Raw genomic sequence first — 27,244 nt, forward strand, 5'->3', positions numbered from 1 at the left:
CAGCCCTACTTCTGCACCACCAGACTTGCTCTAAATCAGAAACTGATGGTGCTGTCTGTCCCTCCTATTTATTTAGCCTTGAAGGGCATTGAATGCAAATGCCAAAATTTCTGCTGACAGCAAGGCAAGTCAAAGAAACGTTTCCTTTTAGGGTAATAAATGTTTCTGTGTTCTAGCAGAGAACAAAGCCTTTGCACTTTCTTAAAAATCAGGTCAATTATTCTTTTGCTTTTAGCTTCTTAATCTTGCCTGATTGAGTGCTTCCTCTAGAATACTGAGGATCCTTAGGACGACTCGCTTTCCTGGTGACCTTCTCCCTCCCTTCTAAGGAAAATCACTGCCCTAGATTTTTCAAAATCTTCATGAAAGCAGAATGTCTGGAGCAAATAGCCCTTAAAAGATGTGAAGAGAAATTATGAGATTTTTCCAGCAATACAATGGGGTTTATGCTTCTGATAAAACATATGTACACACCCACACAAAATGCTGTTGTCGGGACATTAGAAATGATTACAACTCTGTTCTCTTTCTGCTTTTTTTTTTTTTTTTAAAGATTTATTTATTTATTTGACAGACAGAGATCACAAGTAGGCAGAGAGGCAGGCAGATACAGAGGAAGGGAAGCAGGCTCCTCGCTGAGCAGAGAACCTGATGCGGGGCTCGATCCCAGGACCCTGAGATCATGCCCTGCGTCAAAGGCAGAGGCTCTAACCCACTGAGCCATCCAGGCACCCCCTCTTTCTGCTTTTAAATGATTCTGGGTAATTCTATGGTTGTTTCCCTTTATTTTCTTGTGTAATTGTACAACCTTCCATCAGTCATCTCTTTACAAAGTTATTATGAATAATACCACCAAGGATAATGTCTAACCTTGGTTGCTCTCTTTCTGTTGGACACTATGTTTAGTGCTCTGGGTTCATTGTCTTGTGTATTCCTTATAATAATCCTCATTTGGAGGCAGGTACTGTTGGGCTGTCCTTAACCCCATTTTACAGATGAGAAAACTGAGTTTCAGAGAGTCAAAGTAGCTCTCCCAAGGTTACAAAGTTGGGAATGGAAAGAACCAATCTATGAACACACACCCTCTGATTCTAGAGCCAGCACACTGAATCCCCACGTGGTTCTTGAGCTTTGTGTTAAAAAGGGAAGAATTGTATATGCACCAACAAGAGAGAATTCATGTCTAAACCTTCTGTCCAGAGAGAACCACTTAGCGCCTTGATGATATTCTTCTATTTCATTTTTCCTTGTTTTTCTTCTTACCAAATGCAGTATGAGCTTTCTCTCCCATCAGCACAGGCATGCTGTCTGCTGTGTGTGGAGGACAACGGGCCGATGTTACTAGAAGCTCCACACCCCTCCCAAGATTGGAGGAACCAAGAAAAAAGGCATCATCAGAAATGACCAAAGAGGAAGGACATTGTAAAGGAGCCGTAGTAGCCTTGACAGGACCACAAACTCTTTGACACTCCTCCCATTGGCAGGGGAGTTGTGGCCCAGTGCGCAGTGCCCAGTGTGCAGGCCGGCTTCTGACTTCTTGGACCCAGAGAGCGGAGCAGACATGACATCTGTGACTTTAAGGTTGGGTCATAAAAGACCATGGAGCTCCCACCTGGCTCCCAGGAGCACTGAGCTGCCATGTTGGAGAAATCCAGCCACCCACTGCTACCACACAAGCAGGCCGAGCCCAGCCTTCTGCCAACCCTGCCATCTTGGAAGTGGCTCCTCCGGCCCCAGATGCTGGAGTCACCCCAGCTTCAGTCTTCCAGCAGAGGCCCTAGCCATCAAGGAGCGGACAATCCCTTCTCGTACCCTTCCCAAATTCCTGTCCCTTTGTGAGGACCTATTTAGCCAGAGCAACTCCACCTCGGTTAAAAGCCATTTTGCTGTTCGTGCAGTAAAACTTAAACTGACTCTGCCTCCCCCCAGACAAACTTACTTAGAAGCAAATCTGGAAAACCAGTAAAATATGGTCGGCCAGTTCCTGATAACAGAGCCCAGAATACAAGGACGAGTCAGGCCAGGTGGAGACATCCAGTCAGTAAAAAGCACACATACTATCTCCCTAACCACCAAAGAATGTAAACCCCGCCTTTTGTGCACCAAACTTGAACGCCAATTCTGACCAGAGTAATAGGTTCGTCCGAACAGCTGCTATAGGGTAAATTGTAATTCAATTAGCCACCTGCGTGTGGCCTAACATGACGATGCAATGTTACAGTCTCACTGTGTGTGGCCAGGCTTTTGCTCTATAAAAGGTAACCTGTAAGATGGGGAGGGGTCGCTCCCTTCAGAGACGGCCCTGGCCGGTCAGTCTGACTTCGAACACTTGGCATAAAGTAAAGCTTTAAGTAACTTTCACCTTGTCTCAGTCTCATTCCTTTGGTAACGGACCCAACACCATGATTCTTCTTTCCGTCCGTAATAAGCGGGTTCAGGGTGGTTTGTTTAACAACAATAGACTCCTGGACCAGACTTTGGTACCTGGACATGGGGAGTGACCCGAGCAAGCCTTGAGCTGCATTCAGGGATTGGTCTGCTTGTCTCTGAGGCATCACAAGTGTCACGAGACTAAAAATGCCTCAGAAATACCAACGACCCCATTGGCCTTCCCCGGCTGGGCCTCCAGGAGCAGGCTTGGCTAGGAATGGGCATCAAAATATTATTTATTAATTTATTTTAGATTTTTTTTTATTTATTTGAGACAGAGAGACACAGCGAGAGAGGGAACACAAGCAGAGGGAGTGGGAGAAGGAGAAGCAGGCTCCTCATCGAGCACGGACCCTGATGCGGGGCTCAAACCCAGGACTGTGGGATCATGACCTGAGCCTAAGGCAGTCACTTAACCACTGAACCACCTAGGAGATCCAAAATGTTATTTTTTAAAAAGGGTTTTTTTTTTTTTTTTAAATAAATGTCTCACACCGATATAGAATGAACATGAGCCTATTGTGCTCATGACGGAGGGAGCAGGGTGGGGGGGTCAAGGAGCACCTGAGCCCCCCCCCCCCGGCTTACAGGCACCCAGGAATGGGGGGAAGGGGCTGAGTGAGACACAGAACCAGGGAGGGTCCTGCAGAGAGGGCAGGGGAAGCACAGCCTCTGGTTTCCTTTGCCAACAGACAGAAGTCACGGTCACCCCGGCCAGATGCGAGCGCGTCACTGAACACGCTCCCTTCAACATTGGGACCTGATGAATAGTAAAAGGAGTCGAACAAAGGCATGATTCCTTGGAGGCTGAAATATAAATAACTCCCTGCCAGTGGGGCCGGTGTCACATTGAAAGGACATGCAGGCATCCGTTTGCCTTATTTTCTAGTTTTTCTCATCACTTTCCTGTTGAGAATCCTGGCAGCAGAGCCCTTTACCACCTTGTCCGCACACTGCCAGGTGGCTCCAGACCCTAGCACCTTCCTCAGGACATCCTGACCTTGGACAGGAGCCACAGTCCCAGAGACATAGGCTCCCACTTCCTCCAGTCCACCCCACCTCCCCTTCCTGCATTAGGCACCTCTAGCCCCCAGGACCCGGGGACCCTCGCTCTTCTCAGAGACCTGGTAAGAGATGGATGATTCTGGAGACAAAGCACCCAAAAGCGGAGAAAAAGCCAACTGCTATTAACAGGGGTAATGTATCCATTTGTTCATTGGTCAGTTTCACAGCCAAAATAGTTCATTACATTTACAAACATTGTGTCACTTTATTGTCTCATTTTGAAGCAGGCTGTCTGCAGCAGGTGCAGAGGGCCAGGAGGAAATGAATTCCTGAAGCCCAATAATACACATGTTGCCACATCTTTGCAAAACAAAGCACTTGGACGCGGGCTGAGGGTGCATGCACAAGGTCGGATGTCACCTGAGATGAGACCTCCAAAGGCGAGACCGCCCAGCAACAGGCGTTTCTCCCTCCCTGCGCCCACCCCAGAGCCTCCCAGTGCCAAGAGCGCAGGAAGGCCTTGGGCCTCAACAGTCCCATTTCCTGCCATGTGGCATTTTCACATCCTGTCACCTTCATCCCTGGACAGACCTTCACCCGCCGAACGGTGTGTCCCAGATGCTCCCCACTCCAAAGCCACGGTGAGCAGAGAGGGGACTGTCCCCAAGGGGGCATCCAGGAGGCTGCTGTGCAGGCACAGATGTTTCCTGGGCTCGGGGATGGAAAGGGGCGGGTGCGGAGGAGGGGACCCTCTAAGACCCCCTTCCCCCTTTACAGGAAATCATTCATGACCTGAAACGTGCCATGACCATATGGGGTTTCACTGGCTGGTCCACAGACTCTCAGCCAGGCTGCTCTCAAGCGTCCCTAGGGAATCCTACCAGGAGGTCCTTCAAGGGGTCATTATCACCTCCTCCCGCTCCTTCAAGCCCTGCACCCCACCCTCCTCCTGTCCACACACAGACCCCGCCTCTGCTCCTTCTGAACCATGCCCACCTCCCTCCCACTGCCTCCATCCAGCCAGTCTGTACCTTCCCCGTCACGCAGTCACGCAGTCTTTCCCTGGCCTTGAGACCCCCAACCACCCTCCGTGTATCTGCCCTTAGGGGACATCATACTGGAACATTTTCTTCCAGAGTTCTTTTGAAGACTCTGTAATGTCTTTGGAATAAGATCCAATGCCCAGGGATGCCTGGGTGGCTCAGTCCATTGAGCGGCTGCCTTCGGCTCGGGTCATGATCCTGGTGTCCTGGGATCGGGTCCCACATCGGGCTCCTTGCTCAGCCGGGAGCCTGCTTCTCCCTCTGTCGCTGCCTACCATTCTGCCTCTCTGTGCTCTCTCTCTCTCTGACAAATAAATAAATAGAATCTTAAAAAAAAAAAAAAATCCAAGTGCCCAGCCCATCATTCAAAGCCATTCTCCCTCTGATCCCTATTTCTTGTTCTAACCTAATCTTCGTCTGTCCCTCCCTGCTGGCACCCACCCAACTGCCCAGACATGCCTCTCCCTGTACACTTCAGCCCTCAATCTGGCACTCGCCCCAGCCCCCAAGAGGTCGGTGTCAGGGTCACGGAGCTCAAACTCCTACTCATACTTCTACACCCAGCTGCAATGCCCCTGCCTGCAAAAATCTGCCTTGGATTCTCTCAGTTAGAATCAAACTCAAATTTCCTTGTACTCCCAAAACCCAAGTAAGTTGTGTCTGTCTCCCTGACATGCAGTCCTTAAGGCTGAGACTGTGTCTTACCCGCCTCCCCTCCTCAGGATCCCTTATCTTCCGCCTAGGGCAGAATTCAAATGGGCGGGAATATTGGCAAGAGCTGAAGGCCTCAAGAGGGTATGTGTGGACATCTCCGGGGCACCAGCCAACCCTCCTGACTAAAACACACATGAAACATCACTTCCCTATACATATCTATTGTATGGGGTCAGTGTTAGCCTAAGAAGGTTTCAAGAGGGAACGCCTGGGTGGCTCAGTTGGTTAAGCAGCTGCCTTCGGCTCAGGTCATGATCCCAGCGTCCTGGGATCGAGTCTCACATCAGGCTCCTTGTTCGGCAGGGAGCCTGCTTCTCCCTCTGCCTCTGCCTGCCATTCTGTCTGCCTGTGCTCGCTCTCTCCCCAGTCTCTCTCTGATAAATAAATAAAATCTTTAAAAAAAAAAAAAAGAAGAAGTTTTCAAGAGGCGCCTGGGTGGCTCAGTGGGTTAAAGCCTCTGCCTTCAGCTCCGGTCTTGATCCCAGGGTCCTGGGATCATTCCGGGTGGAATGTGAAATGATAATGAGTTCTCCCGGAGCGGTTCGCACCAGACAGACCAGGTATGAGGTCCCGGATGCCAAGGGAAGTGTCCTTAACTTCTTCCAGCGGTGGCGTTCCCATTTCTGCAATGGGAGAATGACGACCTGCCCGGTCTCTGGGCTGTTAGAAGGTGAGGATGTGTATGTGGTTCAGTGTGGGGTACACAGAAAGAGTTCGGGGGTCAACGGCGGTGACAACGCTCTGGTCATTCTCGGTGCTCTAGCCTTGCTCTGTCTGAGTCTGGAAGGACAGACCACCAGACGTGCTATCTCTCGGCCGCGAAAATCTTGTCTGTGAGCGCCAAGAGCTCACATTTCAGAAACACAGAAATCTGATGATGGACAGGACATCAGCTGACATTAGGGAATTGTTCATTATTGTTAGTGGCGTTTGATGTGATAATGGTTTTGTGGTTCCATAGAAAATTACCTCTATTTTTCTGGATGTCTGTGCTGAAGAATTCAGGGTGAAATGTCACAGTGTCTAGTTTACTTGGAAACGCTTCAGGAAAAAAAAAACCGTGCATTCATACATAAAGTCGACATGATAAAATGCTAGTAATTACAAGCCGGGACAGGACCCGTCTTGCAAATTATCCACCTGTGTGAAAAATGTGGTAACTAAAAGCGATCAGCCCTGGCGGGGGTGGGGGGCTGAGGCCCCAGCTCTCCTTCCTCTCTGTAACCTTGAAATATAGTGTTCCGTCTCCGGCAGGGGGTTGGGGGGGAGGTGGCAACCCCTCCTCCACCAGGAAGACCTCAGTGGCCAGAGCTCAGTGGCCTCAGGGGCATGGCCCGGGCAGCTACAGCCCACAGCTTCCACAAACTTCCCCAGGACAGACTCACTCTCCAAAAGAGCTTGCAGCTTTTGCTGGGGATCATCATATCTTAAGCACATCTTTTTTTTTTTTTTAAAGATTTTATTTATTTATTTGACAGACAGAGATCACAAGTAGGCAGAGAGGCAGGCAGAGAGAGAGGAGAAAGCAGGCTCCCTGCTGAGCAGAGAGCTCAATGTGGGGCTCGATCCCTGGGGATCAAGACCGAAGCTGAAGGCAGAGGCTTTAACCCACTGAGCCACCCAGGCACCCCTTAAGCACATCTTTTAAACTCCTCCCTTCCGGAAAGGATACAGGGAGTGGGAGGTGGCACCGCTGACCTTCCCCGCTGACCTTCCCAGCTGACTTGTCTCCATCCCCAGGATATCCGGATTCCAGGAGCGCGGGAGGGCGGGCGGGCGGGGCAGGACGGTCCAGGTAAAGGGCACAGAGCTGGCGTAGCCCGGCTCCTTTCAAAGCCATTCTCTGTGACAGCCTGGTCATAACACGGAGCCCGAGGCTGAATCCAGCCTGTCCACATGTCTTACGGGGTCCTCCACAGTCGTGGGCGCTCCAAACAGAAACAAAACCAGGTTTTCCATTTAAACACAGCACAGGTACTAGAGTGTCCACGTCTCTTGCACAAATTCAACTCAATGTGTACTCATCCCCCGGGGGGAAACGGATCAGGGGACACGAACAGCCCTTGGGACCTGCCTCACACCCCCAGAAGTCATTGCGCAGACGTGGATCACCATAGATTAGTTCTGCCCGTTCTCGAATTTTCCATCAATAGAGTCATAGCTGGCCCTGCTCTACCTGTGTCTTTCACAAAATGTAATAACTGTGAGATTCTTCGAGGGGTTGCCAAGGCTAGTAGTGTGTGCATTCTCGCTGGGGTCTGGTATTCTGGCATGGGAGCCCACGCTTTACTTCCTCCTGGGGGTTGGCGTTGCGATCTGTGTCTGCTGCTAACGGGGTCGGGATCAGCCTTCCAGCCAGGAGTGCAGGTTTCTTGTGGGTATTTACTCCCAGGACAGGGAACTAGACACTGTGACATTTCACCCTGAATTCATCCTCCCTACGCTGGGTCGTCCCACAGGTGCATGTTCAGCTGTGTGGTGGTTTATCAGCCTCTGAGTCGGCTGGTACTATTTAGAATTTGAGAGATTTAGCCTCAAAATCAGTATTGCAGCTCTTCTTTCAAAACGTAGAGATACTCAGCACTGGGGTGCCTGCGTGGCTCAGTGGGTTAAGCCTCTGCTTTCAGCTCAGGTCATGATCTCAGGGTCCTGGGATTGAGCATCGCATCGGGCTCTCTGCTGAACAGGGAGCCTGCTTCCTCCTCTCTCTCTGCCTGCCTCTCTGCCTGCTTGTGATCTCTGAATGTCAAATAAATAGATAAAATCTTTAAAAAAAGAAAAAAGATACTCAGCAGTGGACTCACATGCCACCTCCATGCGATGGGGGCTTGTGCTCCCCGAAGCACCCAGCCAGCATGTCTTGTGTCAGCCCCCCGGCTCCTGGAAGCACCTTAACGTTGGGACTCTCGGTAGCAAAAGATCTGAGCGTGCTTTGACTTCAAGTCCATCGTGAAAATATTGCGCTGCCTCAGTTTCCCCAGGGAGGTCACGCTGAATGACCTCCGTGGCCCAGAGACTGTGATGAGTCCCCTCCAGTGGGGTCCGTGATCTCCCCTAGGCTCACTCTTCCATCTTGCCCCCTGCAATGGTACTGGGATACCTTTTAACTTAAAAAATTTTTTCTTAAACCAACACATGCGGGGTGCCTGGGTGGCTCAGCAGGTTGAACCTCTGCCTTCAGCTCAGGTCATGATCCCGGTGTCCTGGGATCGAGCCCCGCATCGGGCTCCCTGCTCAGCGGGGAGCCTGCTTCTCCCCTTCCCCTGCTCATGCTTGTGTTCCCCCTCTCTCTCTGTCAAATACCTAAATAAAAATCTTTTAAAAAAATAAAATAAATCAACACACGGCATCGATCTAAAAAATGAAACAATATGAAGTGATCTAGAGAGAAAAGGAATGCCATCTCCTTCTCACCCTTTCCCCGAATCTCTCAGTTTCCCTCTCCAGCAGCAACCCCGGTTTTCCAGGTTTCTACCCGTTTGTGAGTAATACATATTCTACGCACACGCGCGGTCCCCTTGTCTATTTTTACACAAACCAGCGCCTTCAGTAGGATCTGTTCTGCACCTTGCACTTTATGTATCTCGCAGGTCGGCTCACAGAGACTCCCCGGGTTCTTTGTAACATGGGCAGAGCTCTCTCTCTTGCCTTCCCCACCACCATCTACCTAACCAGTCCCTTAACGGGGGATGTTTTGGTCCTTTCCAATCCTTTAGTACCACGAGCAATGCTGTAACCAATATCTTCATGCATCTATGTTTGCACACGCTTCTCTGCCGAATAAATCGTTGCTGTAGGCCACAGGGCACCTGCATTGCTTATTTTGATCAAGAGTGCCAAACTGCCCTTGACAACGCTTGCACTGATTCATTCCGCCTCTAGCAGCACCTGAGTGAGCACAAGTGCGTTTTGGAAAACACACCCCTGATCGTGTCACTCCTGACGTCAAGCACGCTTTCCCAACTCCCCGGCTGCATGATTAAATCCCGGCGGGGAGCTTTCAAACCATCCTATAAGTAGGGCCCTGAACACGGACGATCAGATCTCACTGATCTGGATGTGAGTCAGTGGCCAGAGTTTAAGACGACCCCATCTTAATCCCCAGGAACCTGCAGATACGTGACTGACGTGGCACAAGGAACGTCAGCACAAGCGATTAAATTAAGGACCTTAAAATCCAGAGATGATCCTGGATTAGCTAGTGGGCTCAGTGTAATCACAAGGGTCCCTATCAGAGGGAGGCGGGAGGGTCAGAGAGGGAGACATGAGGACAGAAGCAGAGGTCTGAGTGAGGCGGCCACCAGCCGAGGAATGTGAGCAGCCCCTGGGGCTGGAAATGGATTCTACCCCGTTGCCCCCCTCCCTGGCAGGAATACGGTTCTGACAAGACATTGATTTTAGCCCCTGAAGACCCATATTGGACTTCTGGCCTTCAGAACTTCAAGATGATACATTCGTGTTATTTTAAGCCACAGTGCTTCTCTTTTCCGTTAGAGCAGCCCTGGGAGACTCATTCACATGGGGTCACGGTGGGCCATCCCTTATCAGAAAAAGATTCGCAGGTCGCAGTCCTTCAGAAGAGAGAGAGGATGGGCTGCCAGAGGCTGTCCTGTATCCGAAAGCTGGAGGATGCTGGAAAGGCCGGGGCCAGCCTACTTTCCCTATTCCCCAGAAGGGAGGAACAAGGCGGGGAGAAGGCAGTGGCGTTAAGTTAGAAGGTGATTAGAAATTGACCAAGCCAGGGCGCCTGGGTGGCTCAGTGGGTTAAGCCGCTGCCTTCAGCTCAGGTCATGATCTCAGGGTCCTGGGATCGAGCCCGCATCAGGCTCTCTGCTCAGCAGGAAGCTTGCTTCCTCCTCTTTCTCTCTCTGCCTGCCTCTCTGCCTACTTGTGATCTCTGTCTGTCAAATACATAAATAAATAAATAAACTATTTAAAAAAAAAAAAAGAAAGAAATTGACCAAGCCACAGGGAAGGACTCCACAAGTGCTCTGGAGGCAGGGGCTGGTGGGCTTGGATATCAGGCTAAAGTCAAAGGTCCTCTAGCCCCAGCAAAGCGACAGCCCTGAGAGACGGCACCGAGGCTGTGGAGGAGCACTGGACTGTGAGTCCCAGCTGAACCTGGCTATGCCATGGACTGGCCATGAGAGCTCAGACAATTATCCCCTTGTCCTCCCTAGGAGACTTCAGGGACTTATACTGAATCAATCCACCTCCATTTTTCTTTTAAAACAAACAAACAAAAAATCCTATTTAACATCAGTTTTTTTCAAACTCCTGTCTTCAAACAAAATCTTTCTTGTGTGACATGGACATAAGTTAATACTCATAATAACAGCAAGAGCTTAAATGAGATTTCCTTCATGCTAGGCACTCTTGTGAAAATTCGTTTGTTCAGTTCTCACAACAAATCAGTGGGGGGGGGGGGGAACGCTACCATTTTCATTTCAAAGATGAGGGAATTGAAGCACAGAGAGGTTAAGAAACTTACTCAAGTTCACCCAGGAGGGAAGTGTTAAGTTCTTGATTTGGAGGCGTCTGGGTGCCTCAGGCAGTTCAGCGTCCAACTTTTGATTTTGGCTCAGGTCATGATCTCAGGGTTGTGTGATCGAGCCCCATGTCTGACAGTGCATTGGGCGTGGAGCCTGCTTAAGATTCTCTCGCTCCCTCTCTCTCTCTCTTTTAAAATAATAATAATAGGTTGGCTGGTTGGCTCAGCTGGTTAGAGCATGGTGCTGATAAAATAATAATAATAATAAATACAATAAAAAGATTCTTTTTTAAAAAAGATTTTATTTATTTATTTGACAGAGATCACAAGTAGGCAGAGAGGCAAGCAGAGAGAAAGGAAGGGAAGCAGGCTCCCCAATCAGCAGAGAGCCCGATGTGGGGCTCGATCCCAGGACCCTGGGATCATGACCTGAGCCGAAGGCAGAGGCTTTAACCCACTGAGCCACCCAAGCGCCCCAATAAAAAGATTCTTGTTGGAACCCACACACTCCAGACACAAAGAGAGCTGAGAAGCTGAGGGCAATAAGCCAGAAGTTAAGGTGAGATCAATTGAGAGAGGAGGGGAAAAAACCAGCATGAACTAGAAAGATCATTTTGGAGTCTGATTTAGGAGAAGTATGGGGGCAGCCCTGGAGTAGAGAGAATTGGGGAGTCAGGGGAAGGGCGTAGAGCGTGTCTATCACTAACAGGTGCCCGGGAGCCTCCCTGAATGGACGGAGTGTGAAGACTGGGCCATGGGGGGCCCAGGGATTTGGGGAATCACACTTAGACACACTCACTATGGGAAACCAGTCAGAAAGGAGTGGCCACATTGAAGAAGAGAGTCTTTCCCCTGTGTCCTACCCTTTGTCACCCTCACCCCAGTCCCCGTAGTCATTGCTGCAGAACGCCTGGGTTTCACACAATGCAATGTGAAAGCTACTATCCTCGACCACCTGTCTTTCTCTGGCCCCTCTGCTCCTGCCTGGCTTTATCCCCGTGGCCCAGGCCGCGGAGAGCCCACGGAGGCCACCAGCTGCTGCCACCCCCCCAGGTAGCTGTGAAAGGCCCACGCTTGGACCATCTCCACTCCCAAACCCTGGCATCAGAGCTCAAAGTCTCTGCCATGCGCAAATTCCAACTAGCAAGGTGACCTTGAGCAAACCTCTGGCCTGGACCTCCAGGCCTCATCTGCAAAATGGAACGGATGATAACTCACCTTCGGAAGCCAAGAGACCAGGCCCCAGAACCTCTTAAGAAAATTAAGTAGAGCCGAGGTACATCAAGCACCTACAGGGGAAGACTGCTCTGCACCAACACGGCTATGACTGTCCTCATCTGACCAGTGAGAAAACTGAGGCCCAGAGAGGGGAAGGGACCGACCAAGGACACACAGCAAGGTGGTGCAGAGCCGAGGCCAGGACCCAGGTTTCGAAACGGCGCCTCTTCCTCTTCACCAACTGGGAAGCCGGACCCACAACAGGGTCTCTCTGAATCCTTCTCATTCCCATACATTTTCCAAACCAGGAAACTGAGGCTCAGAGGCACCAAGGGACCTGCCCAAGGTCACAGAGCCATTCACTTGGGAGCAGGGGATGGGGGGGGCGGGGGGGGGGGAGGGCTCCACACTCACCCCTCCCCTCCTCCTCTGGAGCTCCCACCCAGCGCACTTGGCTTCTGGGCTTCTCGGACTGAGCCTATTCCCCCCCCCCCCCCCCCCCCCCCCCCCCCCCCCCCGGCTGGTGAGAAGCAGGAGAGTTCCTCTGGCAGCCTTTCCCTGAGCACCTTCCCATCATCAGCACCCCCCACCCGGGGAGCTTCCAAGGTACAGGGACAGGTAGCTGCAGACGTCCCGGTCCCAACTTGCCCTCTGCTCCATCGGAGGGAGGCTCCTCCTTGGAGGGGAGGGAAGGACAGCTCTCCTCGCCTCCCAGGCAGTTGGCAGAGCCGGGCGGCTGCTGCTGCTCCCGGCAGCCTGGTGATGGAGAGATTATTTCTGAGCCATTCCCATTCCCCCCCACCCCCGCCCCCGCCTCTCTTGCAGGACCACGCCGCCGGCTGTCCCTGTGGGGCTCTGAGCGCAGAGCCCAGCCGGCTGGCTCCCTCCCAGCACGAACCCCGCGGACTCTCACCTCTCCCGGGGAGCAGGGGCTTCCGGGTCCTTGTAAAAACCCCAGCCCGCTGCCCCAGGGCTGTTCCACAGCTGCTGGAGAGAGATGCGGAATGAATGTACTTTCAGGAAGAGGCAAGGGAAGAGAGGTTGGAAACTAACTCTGCCAGAAACTGCCGTGTTTGGAATTTTTCTTTTCTTCTGCTGCATTTCCACCGCGAGCCCATCTCTCCCCTGGCCATCGAGACGCGGGCTCCCCTGGCCCGGCAGAGAAACAGCTGGAAAAGGGCTCCCTGAGACAGGAAGGTGAGTCAAACTTCAGGGGGAAGTTCGAGTTTGCTGCAGGGCTGGGGGCTTGCGGGCAGCTGTGAACAGCCTTGTCCAAGGGTTGCTTTGAAAGAGTACCTTTCCTGAGCTCTGGGCAGAGCTTTGAGTGTCGGCCGTTGGAGGGGGGCAGTGGATCGCAAAGTTGGGTTTGTGCAATGAATGCAGACAGGGCAAAAGGATTTGCGGGGGTGGGGGGCGGGAGAAGTGGTGTTCTAGAAGGAGCCCCAGGCGGGGAGACAGAGTCCTGGGTTAGACTCAGATTTGCCGTGTGACCTTGGACGAGTCACTTCAGCTCCCTGGGTCTGGGGGTTTGCTCTCGGAAGATGAGAACACTCAGGAGGGTCTCCCCAGATTTCAGAAGAGTGTTTGCTCTGCAGGCGGTTCCTCTTCCTCTGGCCATACGTTGTAAAGGAAGGAATGCATATGCAGAGTAACACTGTGTGGTGAGCAAGTGTGAAATGCATGGGCTGTGATTCAACTCCTCGCTGCCTGCCGGAATCCAGCGGGCTCGGAATCGAGAACTTTGATTTCCATTCAGCGGCTGAGTTCCTCCCTGGATCGGAGTGCCGATCGGCATGTAAGGTTATAGATGCCTTGGAAACAGCTCTGGCTGGAATGAAGGGTGTAGGAAGTGGTTGCAGGGTGACGAGGTTGCAGGGTGCCCAGGAGGACAAGGCTGGGGAGATGGTTTTTTAAATGCATGGGCTCGATCTAAACCTCATATCCACAGTCAAGGACCTCAAATAGTTCTGAAGTGGAGAGAGCATTAGAGGCCCCTTCACGGTGCAGATAACAAGACCGAGGCCCAGAGAGGGGCAGTCACTGGCTCGAGGTTACACAACAAGGGTGGCTGAGGCAAGCGCCCCGGAACACGGAGGAGGGCCAAGTCCTCCAAAGGAGGAAGGAAACACGATCACTGTGGTGGGGCGCCTGGGTGGCTCAGTGGGTTAAGCCTCTGCCTTAGGCTCAGGTCATGATCCCAGGGTCCTGGGATCGAGCCCCGCATCGGGCTCTCTGCTCAGTGGGGAGCCTGCTTCCCCCTCTCTCTCTCTGCCTGCCTCTCTGCCTACTTGTGATCTCTGTCTGTCAAATAAATAAATAAAATCTTTTAAAAAGAGAGGAAAAAAAAAATAAAGATCACTGTGGAGCTGCTCCTGAGAGGCAGAGCTGTGCCAAACACCGTCACATTCTCTGTGACTTAACCTCGCTGGGCCTCCGTTTCCTCATCTGTGAAATGGGGATGCTACTGTTTCCCTTGTGGAGGTGCTGGGGTGAGTTAGCATGCAGGAAGCATGTGGGTCGGTGCCTGGCATCTCAGAAGCATCTAGAAGTGTTCCGAATAAACGCTTCCTGTGTGTTACCACACGTAACCCTCCCCGTGCCCAGTGAGGTGGGTCGTCAGACTACCCCAGCCCCTGTACGGATGAGGCAAAAGGCTTAGAGGGGCTGAGTGGCCCTCCTGTGCCAACCGTCCCTAAGGGATCAGAACCTGGCCGGGAACCCAAGAAACTCTGCCACGAGGAAGCTCTCTTTTACCAACTGTACCTTCTGAGAGTGGTACAAGTCTTGTGCTTGGCATGAATGACGCTGAGATCAGAGAGGTTAAGCCACAGAGTTAAGCTCCCACAGAGCCCGGGAGTGACACAGCTCCGACCAGGGAAGAGATGCTGTCATCTCCTTCCGGTCACAGGTAGACACCGGGTGCCTAATGGGTGCTCAGGAAGTCGGAGTTGGGTGGAAGATGGGAAAAAGGAAAGATGCATTAGCAGCGCGCTGTCAAGGACGCCTGCGGGAGGCTGATTCTCTCCGTTGTCTTGCCTCCCTCCCTCCCCCGGGTGCAGGCCATCTCCGGCGATGCCCACCCCCTTCCGAGCCAGGGGCCTGCCTCCCGGACACCTGCGCCGGGGCTCCTGCAGCCCCCTGAGCCCGCTCCTGCCCGGCCGCCTGCCGCGGCCCGCCGCCAAGGGGCTGTACTACCGGAGGGCGCGCAGGGTGGGCGCCCTGGACGCGTGCCCGGCCGCCGACCTGAAGAAGGAGATCCTGGTCAACGTCGGGGGCAGGCGGTACGTGCTCCCCTGGAGCACCCTGGACGAGTTCCCGCTGAGCCGCCTGAGCAGGCTCCGGCTGTGCCGCAGCCACGAGGAGATCGCGCAGCTCTGCGACGACTACGACGAGGACAACCAGGAGTTCTTCTTCGACCGCAGCCCCAGCGCCTTCGGCATGATCGTGAGCTTCCTGGCGGCCGGCAGGCTGGCGCTGCTGCGGGAGACGTGCGTGCTATCGTTCCGGGAGGAGCTGGCCTACTGGGGCGTGGAGGAGGCGCGCCTGGAGAAGTGCTGCCTGCGCGAGCTGCTGCGCAGGCTGGAGGAGCTGGCCGAGCTGCGGCAGCAGGAGACGCTGCACCTGCGGCGGGAGGCGCGGCGCCCCGCGGGGGACCCCTCGCGCTGGGGGGTCTTCATGCACGGGCTGCGCGAGATGGTGGAAAACCCGCGCTCGGGGCTCCCCGGCAAGGTGTTCGCTTGTCTGTCCATCCTCTTCGTGGCCACCACCGCGGTCAGCCTGTGCGTCAGCACCATGCCCGAGCTGAGGGCGGAAGAAGACAAGGTGAGTGGCCCCTGGCCGCGCCCCCCGCGCCCACCCCGGGCCCCCGAGACTTAGGGCCCGCGTAAACATCTAAGTATCTTCTAAAACAACAGAGAAAGAGATTGTTGTCGAGCAAGCATTGGATGCATTTTCAGGTCGGTGCAGTTGTGAACATTTTTAGTTTTAATTTTTTTGTGTGGGAATTGGGGGGGAAGGCCTTGGGGCCCACCAAGGTCATGAAGTGGCTCTGCCTCTAGTGGACTTGGTATTCACAAAAGTACCCCTGCCTCGTGTTGTGGGCCGCTCCCAGCTCTGTGCCCGCAGGCAAACTGCTTCACCTCTCTGAACCTGTTTCTTCCTCGGTAAAATGGGTAACATCGGGTGAGGGTTCACACACGGGGTGCACTCATTTCGTGTTTATTGAGCAGCTACTCTGTGCCATGCCCTGTTCCTGGCCCAAATCCCTGCCTTCTTGAGCCAACCTTCTCATGGGCATCCTGGCTCCATGTTCAGGTGGAGAAACCGGGGCAGGGGGACTTCAGCTTTCTTGGAGTTAGAGAGCAAGAATACAGACGAGGGCCAAGATTCCTGCTGGTTGCTAGGTTCCTGAGCCCCCCAGTCAGTCTCACTGCATGGGGATCTCAGAGAAGAGTTAACTTCCAAGTGATTGTCCCAGGAGGCAACAGCAGAAAGGTGTTCTTGCCTACTCCTGCACGCTTTTTCCAGGAAGTTGTAGGAGACCCTCAAGGGCCAGGGAGTCTGAGAAATGAGATAAGACCTTAACTTTCTTTGGGACGTTTACTGGAAAGCTTTGAACTGAGAACTGGATTTGTTTCCTGATTGAAACTGTTGCTCCTGTCCTGCTCTACGTTCCTCCATAGCTCCCCATGACCCTAATTATGGAATTAACAATGTGGCAGACGGAGGGAGCTGATAAAGAGAACACATATATAAAATAATGAATCCTGCATATGGCCCATAATCGTTGTCAACCCACAGAAGTTCCCTTCCCTTAAAGGTATATCCTAGGGCAATATGGTAGGATCAGAGAACTTTCCAGAAAGAAAGGACTTAGATGGAGAACCTACCCCTTACATAAGCTAGGTGCTCAATAAATATTTAGTGAATAAAATGTATCTCATGCAACCTATAAATGTTTCGTCCTAAAGCAAACCCAGCAAAACCTTTCCACTTTCAAAAAGCATTTTTTCCCCCAAGGGGAAGGACTGTAGCTCTAAATGGAGACATTGTTTTATCCTTTAGCACCGAATCATGTGATTTAAGAGTCTTGTTCGCAGAAATATTTACACTTGGACACTACAGTAAAAAATTAGGACCAAATAAATAGCTTCCGTCCCCCGCCCCCAGAAGGGTGCCCTTGATCCGAGCTGCTGGGAAAGGACCCCTCAATTTCCATAAAAACCTGTACCTCAGGGATTTCCTGGGAGCCAGGATTTAGACTGTGCAGAGAGACAAGGTCTTTTCAAAGCCTAATGCTTTGCAGATTACCCAAGGTCTAAACCCAGGCTTGGTTGGTGGGGAACTCAGGAGATCAAATCAGAGGTCACCAGGAGACCGGCAGGACCAGCAGCCCCAAGTTTGAGCCCAGGAGCCGGGCTGCCGTTTTCTCCTGGGATAAAAGGGCCTGATGCCCACCCCCAGGATACATCTCTCCGTTTTCACCTTGCAGAAACCACCTCCGTGTGAGCTTGCTGCCTGGAGAGAGGCTCGGAGGTGCTGCCCTCCAAAAAATCGTATTTCCCTGTTTAGATGGTAATTTAGAGAAGCAGGAGGCTGGGGAGGCGGTCTTTGTTTTTTTCAAAACTGTGCCTTCCATTTACATAAAAAGACAATGTTCTCTCCAGCACTAAGCGTGTCTGATAATTCGTATTTGCCCTCAGGGATGTTCAGCTGGCCAGATGATTCTGGGGGCAGGCCCAGCCAGGAGACCTGGGGGCTACGTCAGCCTGGAGGGCCCAGCAGCATCTGCTCAGATGAATTAATGCTGCGTGGGTGGACAGACATGCCAGGGCTGGGACCCACAGACCTCCTTCATCAGACACTATGCCGTGCTGGGTGGAAGAGGCAGGTTTCCTTTGGTTTTATTCTCCTACCTTCTTCCAGCGACCTCCCATGCAGTAAACTTGCCACTTGGGGAGAAGGGTCTGCACTGGAGGCTGGCAAAGTAAAACCGGGGAGGGGGGAGGTGGTGTGGACGAGAAGGACCGTGCCAAATGCTTAAGCACCTGCCAGGTGCTTCCGGCCTTTTCTGGTTTTCTCGGAAGAGCTTGTCCCCCAAGGGAAACAAGAACTGACGCTTATTACGTGCCCTTCACGAGGCTGACATTTGACCGATAGACTTAGTCCTTGCAACAGCTTGGGAAATGGGTACTACTACTGCCCCCATTTTACAGGCGAGGAAACTGAGGATCGGCCAAGTTTTATCCCTTTCCAAAGCTCACTGTTAGTGATGCGGTAGAGCCTGGATTTGAACTCACGTACCAGTTGGTTCTAAAACCTGACTCCTTAGGACAGCACCAGCTTTCAGTGCTGGGCTTTTGGGGGACCGGCTTCCATCACTCGGCGTTGTGTGTGCAGGCTCCGTCCTTCTTAGGGCCCAGTAATAGTCCCCGGTCTCTACATCCATCATGTTGATTCCATCTTGCAGGGCTGCGTGCTGCCGTTTGCGTGGTTTCCTCTGCCTGCGTCCTCTGTCATGACCCTCACCCCTGCCATTCGTTCCCAGCACCTTTCCCCAGCCCGGCTGGGCAGCTCTGCCAGTCAGGGCGCTCCCCTCTCTCTGGGGGAGGCCGAAGGCCAGAACACCTGCTCTGTCTCTCTTGACCTCTCCCTCTGGCTCTGCTCCTCCCCGGGACCTCAAAATCTCTAGCTCCCTAGGGCAGAGTTCAAATCCCAGCACCGCCTCTCCGTGGCTCCGCCCTCCACCCTCTGCCCTCGGATGAGCCCCTCTCTTGCTCTGCGCCTCCGTTTCCTCACCTTACTCAGAAGCTGGTGCTGAGGACCGAAAATTCCCACCCAGCGTGCTCCTGCCAGCACGAAGCCATCACCGGCCCGTGTTCACACACCCTTAGGGCCTCCGCTCATGCCCCTCCAACCCCTCCGCCTGCAGTCTGCTTTGCTCCTCAGCCTCTCCCGGCTCTGGGGAACCCAGACGGCAGCGGCAGGGCCGGCAGCCAGTGGCTCAGGTGTCGTCCCTGTTTCGTTCCTCATTCATTCATTCCTGCGTTCAGCAAACCTTTTCCAAGGGCCTCCTCTGCGCCAGAGACCCCGCGGGGGCCGGGACAGGCAGAAACCGCTCTCCGCCCGCCGGCTCAGCCTTCACTCCCTCCTCCACTTTAGATTCTAGTCCTGCCCCAGAGGTTTGCCGGGGCCGTTTGGGGACCTCGCTGTGGGAGATGCACACTGATTACAGCTGTGCAAAGCGTTTTCCCTCCTGTCTGTGGTTTCAGCATCTCACGAAGGCCCCGGGGAAGGGAGGCACAGGCAGATTTTTTAAAGATCAGGTGGAACTAGTGGGCCCCTCGCTGGAGCGATGCCCTCCTTGTGTGGGTACGGCATGCCACCCTTGGGGGGTACAGTTTCAGGAAAAGCCTCACACCAGAGCCAGCCTGTCCTCCCCTGCTCCTTTCTTGGATCTTGAATCAGCTCCATAAAGAGCTGTCGGGCTCCCGGGAGCTTCCCTGTGTTCAGTGACATTTGATGATTGCTCTAGGGAATGCTTCTTAACCTGGTTTTTCAGTTTGGGGTTTTTTTTTTCCGCCTTCCAGCTTAGAGTCCCTATATGCGGGCCAGCAAGAAGTAATCCCCGTCTCCAGGACAGGACCCACTTTTCCTGACTCACGGTAGTTCCCCTGTTCTTCCTGCTTCGTCATGCTTCCCTGTCTCCGTGCCCAACCCCTCTGCCTACACTTCCAGAGCCTCTGTGTCCCAGGGCTGGGGAGTGGGGCGGCTGGGAGGGAGAGGATGCAGAAGGCCAGGAAGGCGCAGAACGGAGGGGAGAGAGGGCAGAGACGCCCGGCTCCTGGGGGCAAGGAGAAGCCGGGAAGAGGAATGAGTCAGCAGGGCCAGGAGGCAGCCCTGGACCAGAGGCCACTTGGATTGAACACCTGCTCTGTCTCTCTTGACCTCTCCCTCCCTCTCTGGGCGTGAATTCACAGGCAGAAAAGAGAAGGCACAAGCTGCTGAGTGGTTGGAGACCAGCATTGAGCTACCAGAACGTGGGAAGTGGCCAATTTGGGCCCTATTTCCAAGGTCCGGAGTGTGAGAAAAGCTCCAAGGTCAAGACCTTGGCCCCACGTCTCTCCCAGATGGTGTTTCCGGAACTGGCCCTTCTTGTCCCTGTAGTATCCATGGGACAGCCTGCCCAAGGCGAGTGGCCTTGCCCTCGGAAAGCCCTGTCTGTTCTGTGACCCCAGAGCCCTTGAGTCACCCCACTCCCAAGCTTTGAGAAAAGGGTTGGGACAAAGTTGTGGGACCCCTCAGTGCCTCACCCAGCTGACCTGGTCAACGCTGGCTTGGGCCCTGGCTTCTTATTAAGGTATAATTCACATCCTAACAGGCACCCTTTTAAAGTGCCCACATCCATGGTTTTAGTGCACATTTGTGCAACCATCACTGTCCCAGAGCATTTTCATCCTCCTACAAAGCAACTCTGTTCCCACTTCTCGGTGCTCCCCGTTCTCCCCCATCCTCCCAGCCCCTGAAACCACCCACGTACTTCTGTCCCCACGGGTTGCCTTCTCTGGGCATTCCCTATAAATGGAACCACGCGGCATCTGGCTTTTGGGGTCTGGCTTCTTTCATGGAGCAGAAGGTGGTCAAGGCTCACCCAGGCTCTAGCACGTGTCAGTCCTTCCTTTTTAGGGCTGAGTAATATCCCATCATGTAGCTAGAGCTCATTTGGGTCATTCATTCATCAGTTGATGGGGATTTCCGTTGATCCTGCTTTTGGCTGCTGGGAATGACGCAGCTGTGGACGTTCACGGACAAGTTTTTGGATGGATGGATCTTTTCAGGTCCTCCGGGTCATATGGCCAACGTGTGTTTGACTTAAAAAAAATGTTTTTTAAAGATTTATTTTATTGGGGGGGGGGGGGTCAGAGAGAGAGAGAGGGCAAGAGAGTCATATGCAGACTCCATGACCTGAAGTTGAAACCCAGAGTCGGGCACTCAACCGACCACGCCACCCAGGCGCCCAACACATGTTCATTTTGGGGGGAACCACCAACCTGTTTTCCGCAGCAGCTGCGCCATTTCGATTCCCACCAGAGCGGTGGAGGTCACCGACACTTACGACTTTCTGTCTTGACACTCGCAGCCTTCCCGGGGAGTGCGGAGTGGCAACTGACTGTCCTTTGATTTCTGACCCTGATTCATTTTTTTTAACTTTTCATGGTGGAAAATGCCGGGCTTTCACAAAGTGAATGGAATAGTGTTGAACTTCCGAGGACCCATGATCCGTTTCTACAATGAGTCACTCCTGTTCTTTCTCCCCTGACCCCCTCCCCACCCCGATCACTTATTATTACTGTCGTTCATTTCTGTTTCATTTTACAGTGCGACAGGGGAAATGTACACACGATGAAATGCACAGATCTTAACTGGACAGCGGAACCACTTAGGCACCCGCGTTACCCACATCCTAGTTTAATGTAGGAAACTCCCATTCCCCCAGAAAGCTCTCTCATGTTCCTTCGTGGCGGAACCCTACCCCACCCAGAGGTGGCCGCTGCAATGGTGATTGGGTCCACCATCTCGAATGTCACATAGATGGAAACACAGAGCACATCTCCTGCGTCGGGCTGTCGTGGCCCCGCGTGCCATGTGGGAGCCCCACTGTGTGGCGTTGCTCACCCTCTGGTCCTCGTGGACCTGACCGGCGTCCTTCGCTGCGTACGAAGGAGTCAGAGCAGACCTCTTCCTGCTGGGACAAGACCCACCAGGAGGGGTGACACCGGTCCCTGTTTGCACAGAACCGAGGGGCTCTGGTGACGGGGACTTTACTTTTCTGTGCTCAGAGCAGGAAAGCTGTGGGCAAACCAGAATTAGTTATTCACCCTGCCAACAAAATACCACCAGGAGCGTCCGTTTTTAATTTCCCTCTTATTCTCCTCCAACCATGGCTGGCCTGGGAATTCCTTCCTGGGCTGGGGCCTCATCCATCCCTGCCGCGAACGGGGCATCTCTGGGAGGACCAGCGCTGGGAGCGTGGCTGCAGGATTTGAGCGAGTGATGCACGGTAGTGATGCGGGAGAGGGATTGCAGCAGTGCTGGGAGGTGGCCGGCAGGCCAGGCAGAAGGGACGTGGGTTGTGGGTCGTGCATGCCTTGAATAGCCAAATCCCCGCCCGGAGGCAGAGGGAGGACCCGCAGAGCCCTCCCTACCACTCAGAAGTCACCTTCTTGAGCTACTGGGTCACTGGTCTCCAAAGGTTATTTATTCCCAGGCTACCAGGAATCCTTAAGCCAAGGGGGAAACTCCCAGAATGTCATGACAAGAGGGGCCTAGTAGGGAACAGTCTGGCCCAGAGTCTGAAAAACCTCCAGGTGCCTCGGAGCCAGCCAGAAGGCTTGCCAAAATGCAGATTCCTTGGATTTTGTGATGAGAACCCAAGGCTCTGCATTTGTAACAAGCCCTCTGGGAGATTCTATGCGGGGTGTACTGAATCAGCTTTGAGAAATACCGGTTCTGTATTAGAAATACCTAATAGAAACACCTCTTCATTAGAAACTGAAGCACAGAGAGGGAAAGTGACTGCTGCAAGGTCACACAGCAAGGGTACAGCAGGAGTGGGAAGTCAGGGTCCAAAACTCCTGAGCACTTTGATGCTGAACCAAAACCCCATGTGGTCCTGGCAAAGAGCTCTCGTGTGTTGCAGAAGTTCCTCCCCTTCCTGTAAAATCCAGCAAGAGCAGGGTATTGTCGCCCTTATCCTGACCAGTCAGGCTCTGTCTGTAACCAGTGGGTGATCTGCAGAGTAAGTGGAAGTGCGGGATTTGAAGCCGAGTCACAGACACAGACAGGCACGTTGAGATGGGGGTAGAACACCTGTTTCTCTTCCTCCAGCGGCCAGACATAAAGAGCATTTCAGTTCAGTTCAGTATTCCCGTGGGCCCAGGCACTGGAAATAATTTCTTTTTCCACTTCAGAGGTTTTTAATCCAAAGAAAGCGGCAGTTGTCAACATCTTGCATTTCCATCAGGAAACTGGCTTTGGTCATTCATTCACTCATCCATCATGCGTGTGTGTGTGTGTGTGTGTGTGTGTGTGTGTGTGTGTGTAATATTTGGAGTCAAGTTCTCAACCCTGGCTTTGGATTAGAACTATCATCTATGGTACTTCTGGAAAATTCTACTGCTCAGATTCAAACCTTGATCACCTAAATTAGAATTCTGAGGTCCTGGCCCAGATATTGGGGGTTTTTCAAAGCCCCCAGATGATTCTAATGTGCAGCCAAAGCTGAGAACTACGGCACTAGACCAGAGCTTCTCAAATTTAATGTGCACTTGAATCACTAGGGAATATTGTTAAGATCCAAATTCTGGTTCCTTAAGGATGGGGTAGGGCCCAAGATTCTGTGTTTCTTAGAAGATCTCAGGAGAGTCTGATGCTTTGGGTTCAAGGACCACACTTTGAGGGGCACAGGGGCTAGGGGAATTTTCTGTTGGGAGCCAGGCACAGAGCATGAACGACGTCAACCGAGAATCCACAGCAGCTCTCATCTAGCTGTGGTCCCTGGAGGGAAACAGACCCTGTATGAACAAGTGTGGTCACACATCACAGGGCTGTCCCAGGGATCTGGGAGCCCTCTCTGCCTTACCAGCCCCCACGCTCCCAGAAAGGACATCTGCTTCTCTATTACTTTTCCCCCAGACCCTAGGAGCCCGGCACAGGTGAGCCCTCCATGCTTTATTGTTGGATGAATGAGTGAGGGAAGGCAGGAAGGAAGCTACAAAGTTACAAAATAGCATAGAGTGGCTGAGAGGCCATCAGCTCTGTATGTGAACTCAGGGAAGTCATTTTACTGCTGGGAACGATGTCCTGGGCACAAAATGGGGTCACGCCGCCTGCTCACAGCATCACTGCGAGGTGTAAGTGACAGCGAGCAGGAACAGTACACAAAAGGGGTTTATATTAGTGAAGGTGAAGGTTGGCTGCTGTAACAAAGAGGCCCCAAGAGAGAACGGCTCACCCACTCTTGACTTCAACTCAGGTTGTGATCTCAGGGGTGTGAGATGGAACCCTGTTTCGGGCTCTGCATTGGACATGGAGTCTACTTGAGAGTCTCTCTCTCCTCCTTCTGCCCCTGCACCCCGAATAAAAACCACCACCAACAACAACAAATAATAGATGTTGATTTCTCTTGCAAAGAGGGATCAAGTTGAGTTGGCAGCTCTCACCTGAGACCCAGGATTGTTTCCACCTTCCCGCTCCATCCTCCCGTGGGGCGTTGGTCCAGTCTGTAGGTTCTAAGCTGGGGTGCTGGGTCATGGGGGGTGTCCAAGCAGACACTGAAGAAGCAAGTGTAGAACTCACACCAACATCCCAAGTCCAGGAACGGGATGTAGCACACAGCGCTTCTGTTCACATTTTGCGGGTGGGTTCTTAGTTATTTGGCTACACACCTCACTGCCATGGAGACTGGAAAGAGTGGTCCCTGGCTGAGCTGACGGGCCATAGCTGGAGAGCTCTAGAAGAAGGGGATATGGATGGACCGCTGAGAGTCTGCGGCACACAGAGCTCAATCGCAATACATAGATAATAGATAATATACAAATATAGAGAAAGACCATGTAGTATATATAGAATAGATATGGAATCCGTATTGATACAGATGGATACTGATGTGTGATGTCAATATCACTAGGGACCCCCGGAGTGGCTTCTGGGCGTGGCTACTCCCCCCTTACCCAGCGCTGCTGCCCACCACTCTCCTCCTGCCTCTTGTCGCCTCCGCAGGGTGAGTGCTCGCAGAAGTGCTACTACATTTTCATCGTGGAGACGGTCTGCGTGGCCTGGTTCTCCCTGGAGTTCTGTCTGCGCTTCGTGCAGGCCCGGGACAAGTGCCAGTTCTTCCAGGGGCCCCTGAACATCATCGACATCCTGGCCATCTCCCCGTACTACGTGTCGCTGGCCGTGTCCGGCGAGCCCCGGGAGGACGGCGAGCGGCCCGGCGGGGGCTCGTACCTGGAGAAGGTGGGGCTGGCGCTCCGCGTGCTGCGGGCCCTGCGCATCCTCTACGTCATGCGGCTGGCGCGCCACTCGCTGGGGCTGCAGACGCTGGGCCTCACCGTGCGCCGCTGCACGCGCGAGTTCGGCCTCCTCCTCCTCTTCCTCTGCGTGGCCGTGACCCTCTTCTCCCCGCTGGTCTACGTGGCGGAGAACGAGTCCGGCCGGGTCCTGGAGTTCACCAGCATCCCGGCCTCCTACTGGTGGGCCGTCATCTCCATGACGACGGTGGGCTACGGGGACATGGTCCCGCGCAGCGTGCCGGGCCAGATGGTGGCCCTCAGCAGCATCCTGAGCGGGATCCTCATCATGGCCTTCCCGGCCACGTCCATCTTCCACACCTTCTCGCACTCCTACCTGGAGCTCAAGAAGGAGCAGGAGCGGCTCCGCGCGCGCCTCCGCCACCTGCAAGCGGCCGCCTCCACCAGCGAACACGAGCTTCTCAGTGACGTGGACGACCCGACCCCCGAGGGACCCGCCTTGCCCGCCAAATACGTTTAACTCTAAACCCGTGGTGAAAAGGGCAGGACCGCGCAAACCACCACCCACAGGGCTGGAGAACGCCACGGTGTAGACCACCTGCTGGGATGTTTCTAGGGCCCCAGGGGGGCTCCCCAAGCTAGGAGGGGCTCCCCAAGCTAGGAGGGGCTCAAAGCCACCGGTGTTTGTTTGTTGGGATTCTTGACCCCACTGGCCACCACGGTTCCTGCTGATCTTCCTGAGGCTCCTTGCTTTTTCCTCTCTCTGTGCCCATCACCCGGAACATCCACTCTTTCTGTAAGCTCAGCCGCCCTCCACTCTTCTTCCTCCCCTGAGGTCTCCCATACCCCAGACTGGGTTCCAGACACCCATAGAACTGAGCCTACAGAGCTCCATTCCTCCCCAAGACTCTCTTTCCACGGCCACCCTATCACCAGGAGCTGGAGGGGTGAGTCCCTGCAAACCCTTCTGATCAGATCTCCCCACCCAACCCCGTATCATAGGTTCCAACAGGGATCAGTATGTCCTATTTCCACTCCCCACGGCCAGTGGCATTTTCCTAATGCCATTCCCTCTTCCCTAGCTCTGGAAGCTCTCAGCCAAGAAGGCAGAACTGGCCTCTGTGTTAAACCCCACATTGGGAGCAGGTGCCCATTCCTCCTAGTGGGGCTGGGACCTGGGCAGGATTGCACCTTGCCAGCACAGCTGGCCCTCCTTGGCCAACTGGACTCTTGGTAGGAAACATTCTCCAGTCATCCAGTTCTTAGCCTTGACTGAGGCTAACCCTTGCAGGGCACTGCATCGGCCCTTGAGAGAACCGTTCCTGCGGCTGGCTCCTCCAGCCCTGCCGAGACCTTGGCTTTCTGCCCTCAGCTAAGCCACCGAGGATGCAGGAGAGCTTCAATGCCAACTTGGGGGCGGCCTTGGGGTCTGCCCCTTGCTGCCTCTCCAGACCTCTTGTCGCCAGAGAGTAATTCCTCCACTGACACTGAAATATGTTTGTCTAGTATCTATTGGTTCATGGACAGACTCAGCCCTTTGCAGCCAGTGAGGAAGCAGGTGCAGGACCAAGCTGTTCAAGATCAAGGCAGTGAGACCAGAGCAATGACTCCTGAGATGGAGACCCATGAGGAGGGATGTTTGGGGAGCTGAAGCTGGAAAGGGGGTAGGGATGGGAAGGCGGTGGGCTGTGCGGGCTGAGTGGAGGATCTGGGCATTCTGGTAGATGCTGGAAGATGCGGTGATGTGGCTGGACTACAGATGATGCCCCCCGCAGCACCTGGGCAGAGACTGGGCAGCTCAGACAGGCTACAAGGGGCTCCCCCTCGTATTACTAGAAATCCACTACAGGAGGTGGCCTGGGTCACAGGTGCTGAGGCAGTCAGGGACGGGCAGATCTGCTGTGGTTTGTGTGTGAGCATGTCAGCGTTTCATCCCTGGGGACCGCTTGCCCACGCTTCATTCATTCCGCTAGCATTTAGCACAGGCCTGCTAAGTGCCAGGTTCATGCCTCCCTTGGACTGTAATACCAGGCAGCGTGCCGGCAGCTCTGGCCCCGGGGAGCAGCCCGCACCAGTGTCTAGCCGCAAGCTCGCCTTACCTTATGGGCAGCCCCCGTTCCCTTTCACTCCCCTGGGTACCCTCCCACCCGGGGTGGGTACATGTCTCCATCTCCCTAGCCCCCCAAATCAGCAGACCGACCCCAGTCCTTCCCATGCTGACGTTTCACCAAGGAAGCTCTTTGCACAGTGGCCCGGTGGTCACACGCAAGGGAAGCCCTTACCCCTTATAAAATTCCCACCCTGTGCCACCC

General features: G+C 53.6%; 1 protein-coding gene across 1 annotated transcript; it reads left to right on the forward strand.

The window, feature by feature from the left end:
• Window positions 1-12,445: 12,445 nt before the first annotated feature.
• KCNG4 (potassium voltage-gated channel modifier subfamily G member 4) lies at window positions 12,446-25,577 on the forward strand. Its single transcript, XM_059153033.1, has 3 exons — window positions 12,446-13,098; window positions 14,961-15,723; window positions 24,682-25,577. The coding sequence occupies exons 1-3, from the start codon at window positions 12,899-12,901 to the stop codon at window positions 25,450-25,452; spliced, it is 1,734 nt and encodes a 577-aa protein (XP_059009016.1). The 5' UTR covers window positions 12,446-12,898; the 3' UTR covers window positions 25,453-25,577.
• Window positions 25,578-27,244: the final 1,667 nt, after the last annotated feature.

This window comes from Mustela lutreola, chromosome 16 (assembly GCF_030435805.1).
Source record: "Mustela lutreola isolate mMusLut2 chromosome 16, mMusLut2.pri, whole genome shotgun sequence".
Taxonomy (NCBI): Eukaryota; Metazoa; Chordata; class Mammalia; order Carnivora; family Mustelidae; genus Mustela; species Mustela lutreola.

Bases quoted from the DNA above. Each gene is read 5' to 3' on its own strand.
- KCNG4 (XM_059153033.1), top strand. From the start codon at position 12,899: ATGCGGAATGAATGTACTTTCAGGAAGAGGCAAGGGAAGAGAGGTTGG. The intron at 13,099-14,960 runs GTGAGTCAAACT...CCCCGGGTGCAG, and splicing joins GGGCTCCCTGAGACAGGAAG to GCCATCTCCGGCGATGCCCA. The intron at 15,724-24,681 runs GTGAGTGGCCCC...TCGCCTCCGCAG, and splicing joins TGAGGGCGGAAGAAGACAAG to GGTGAGTGCTCGCAGAAGTG.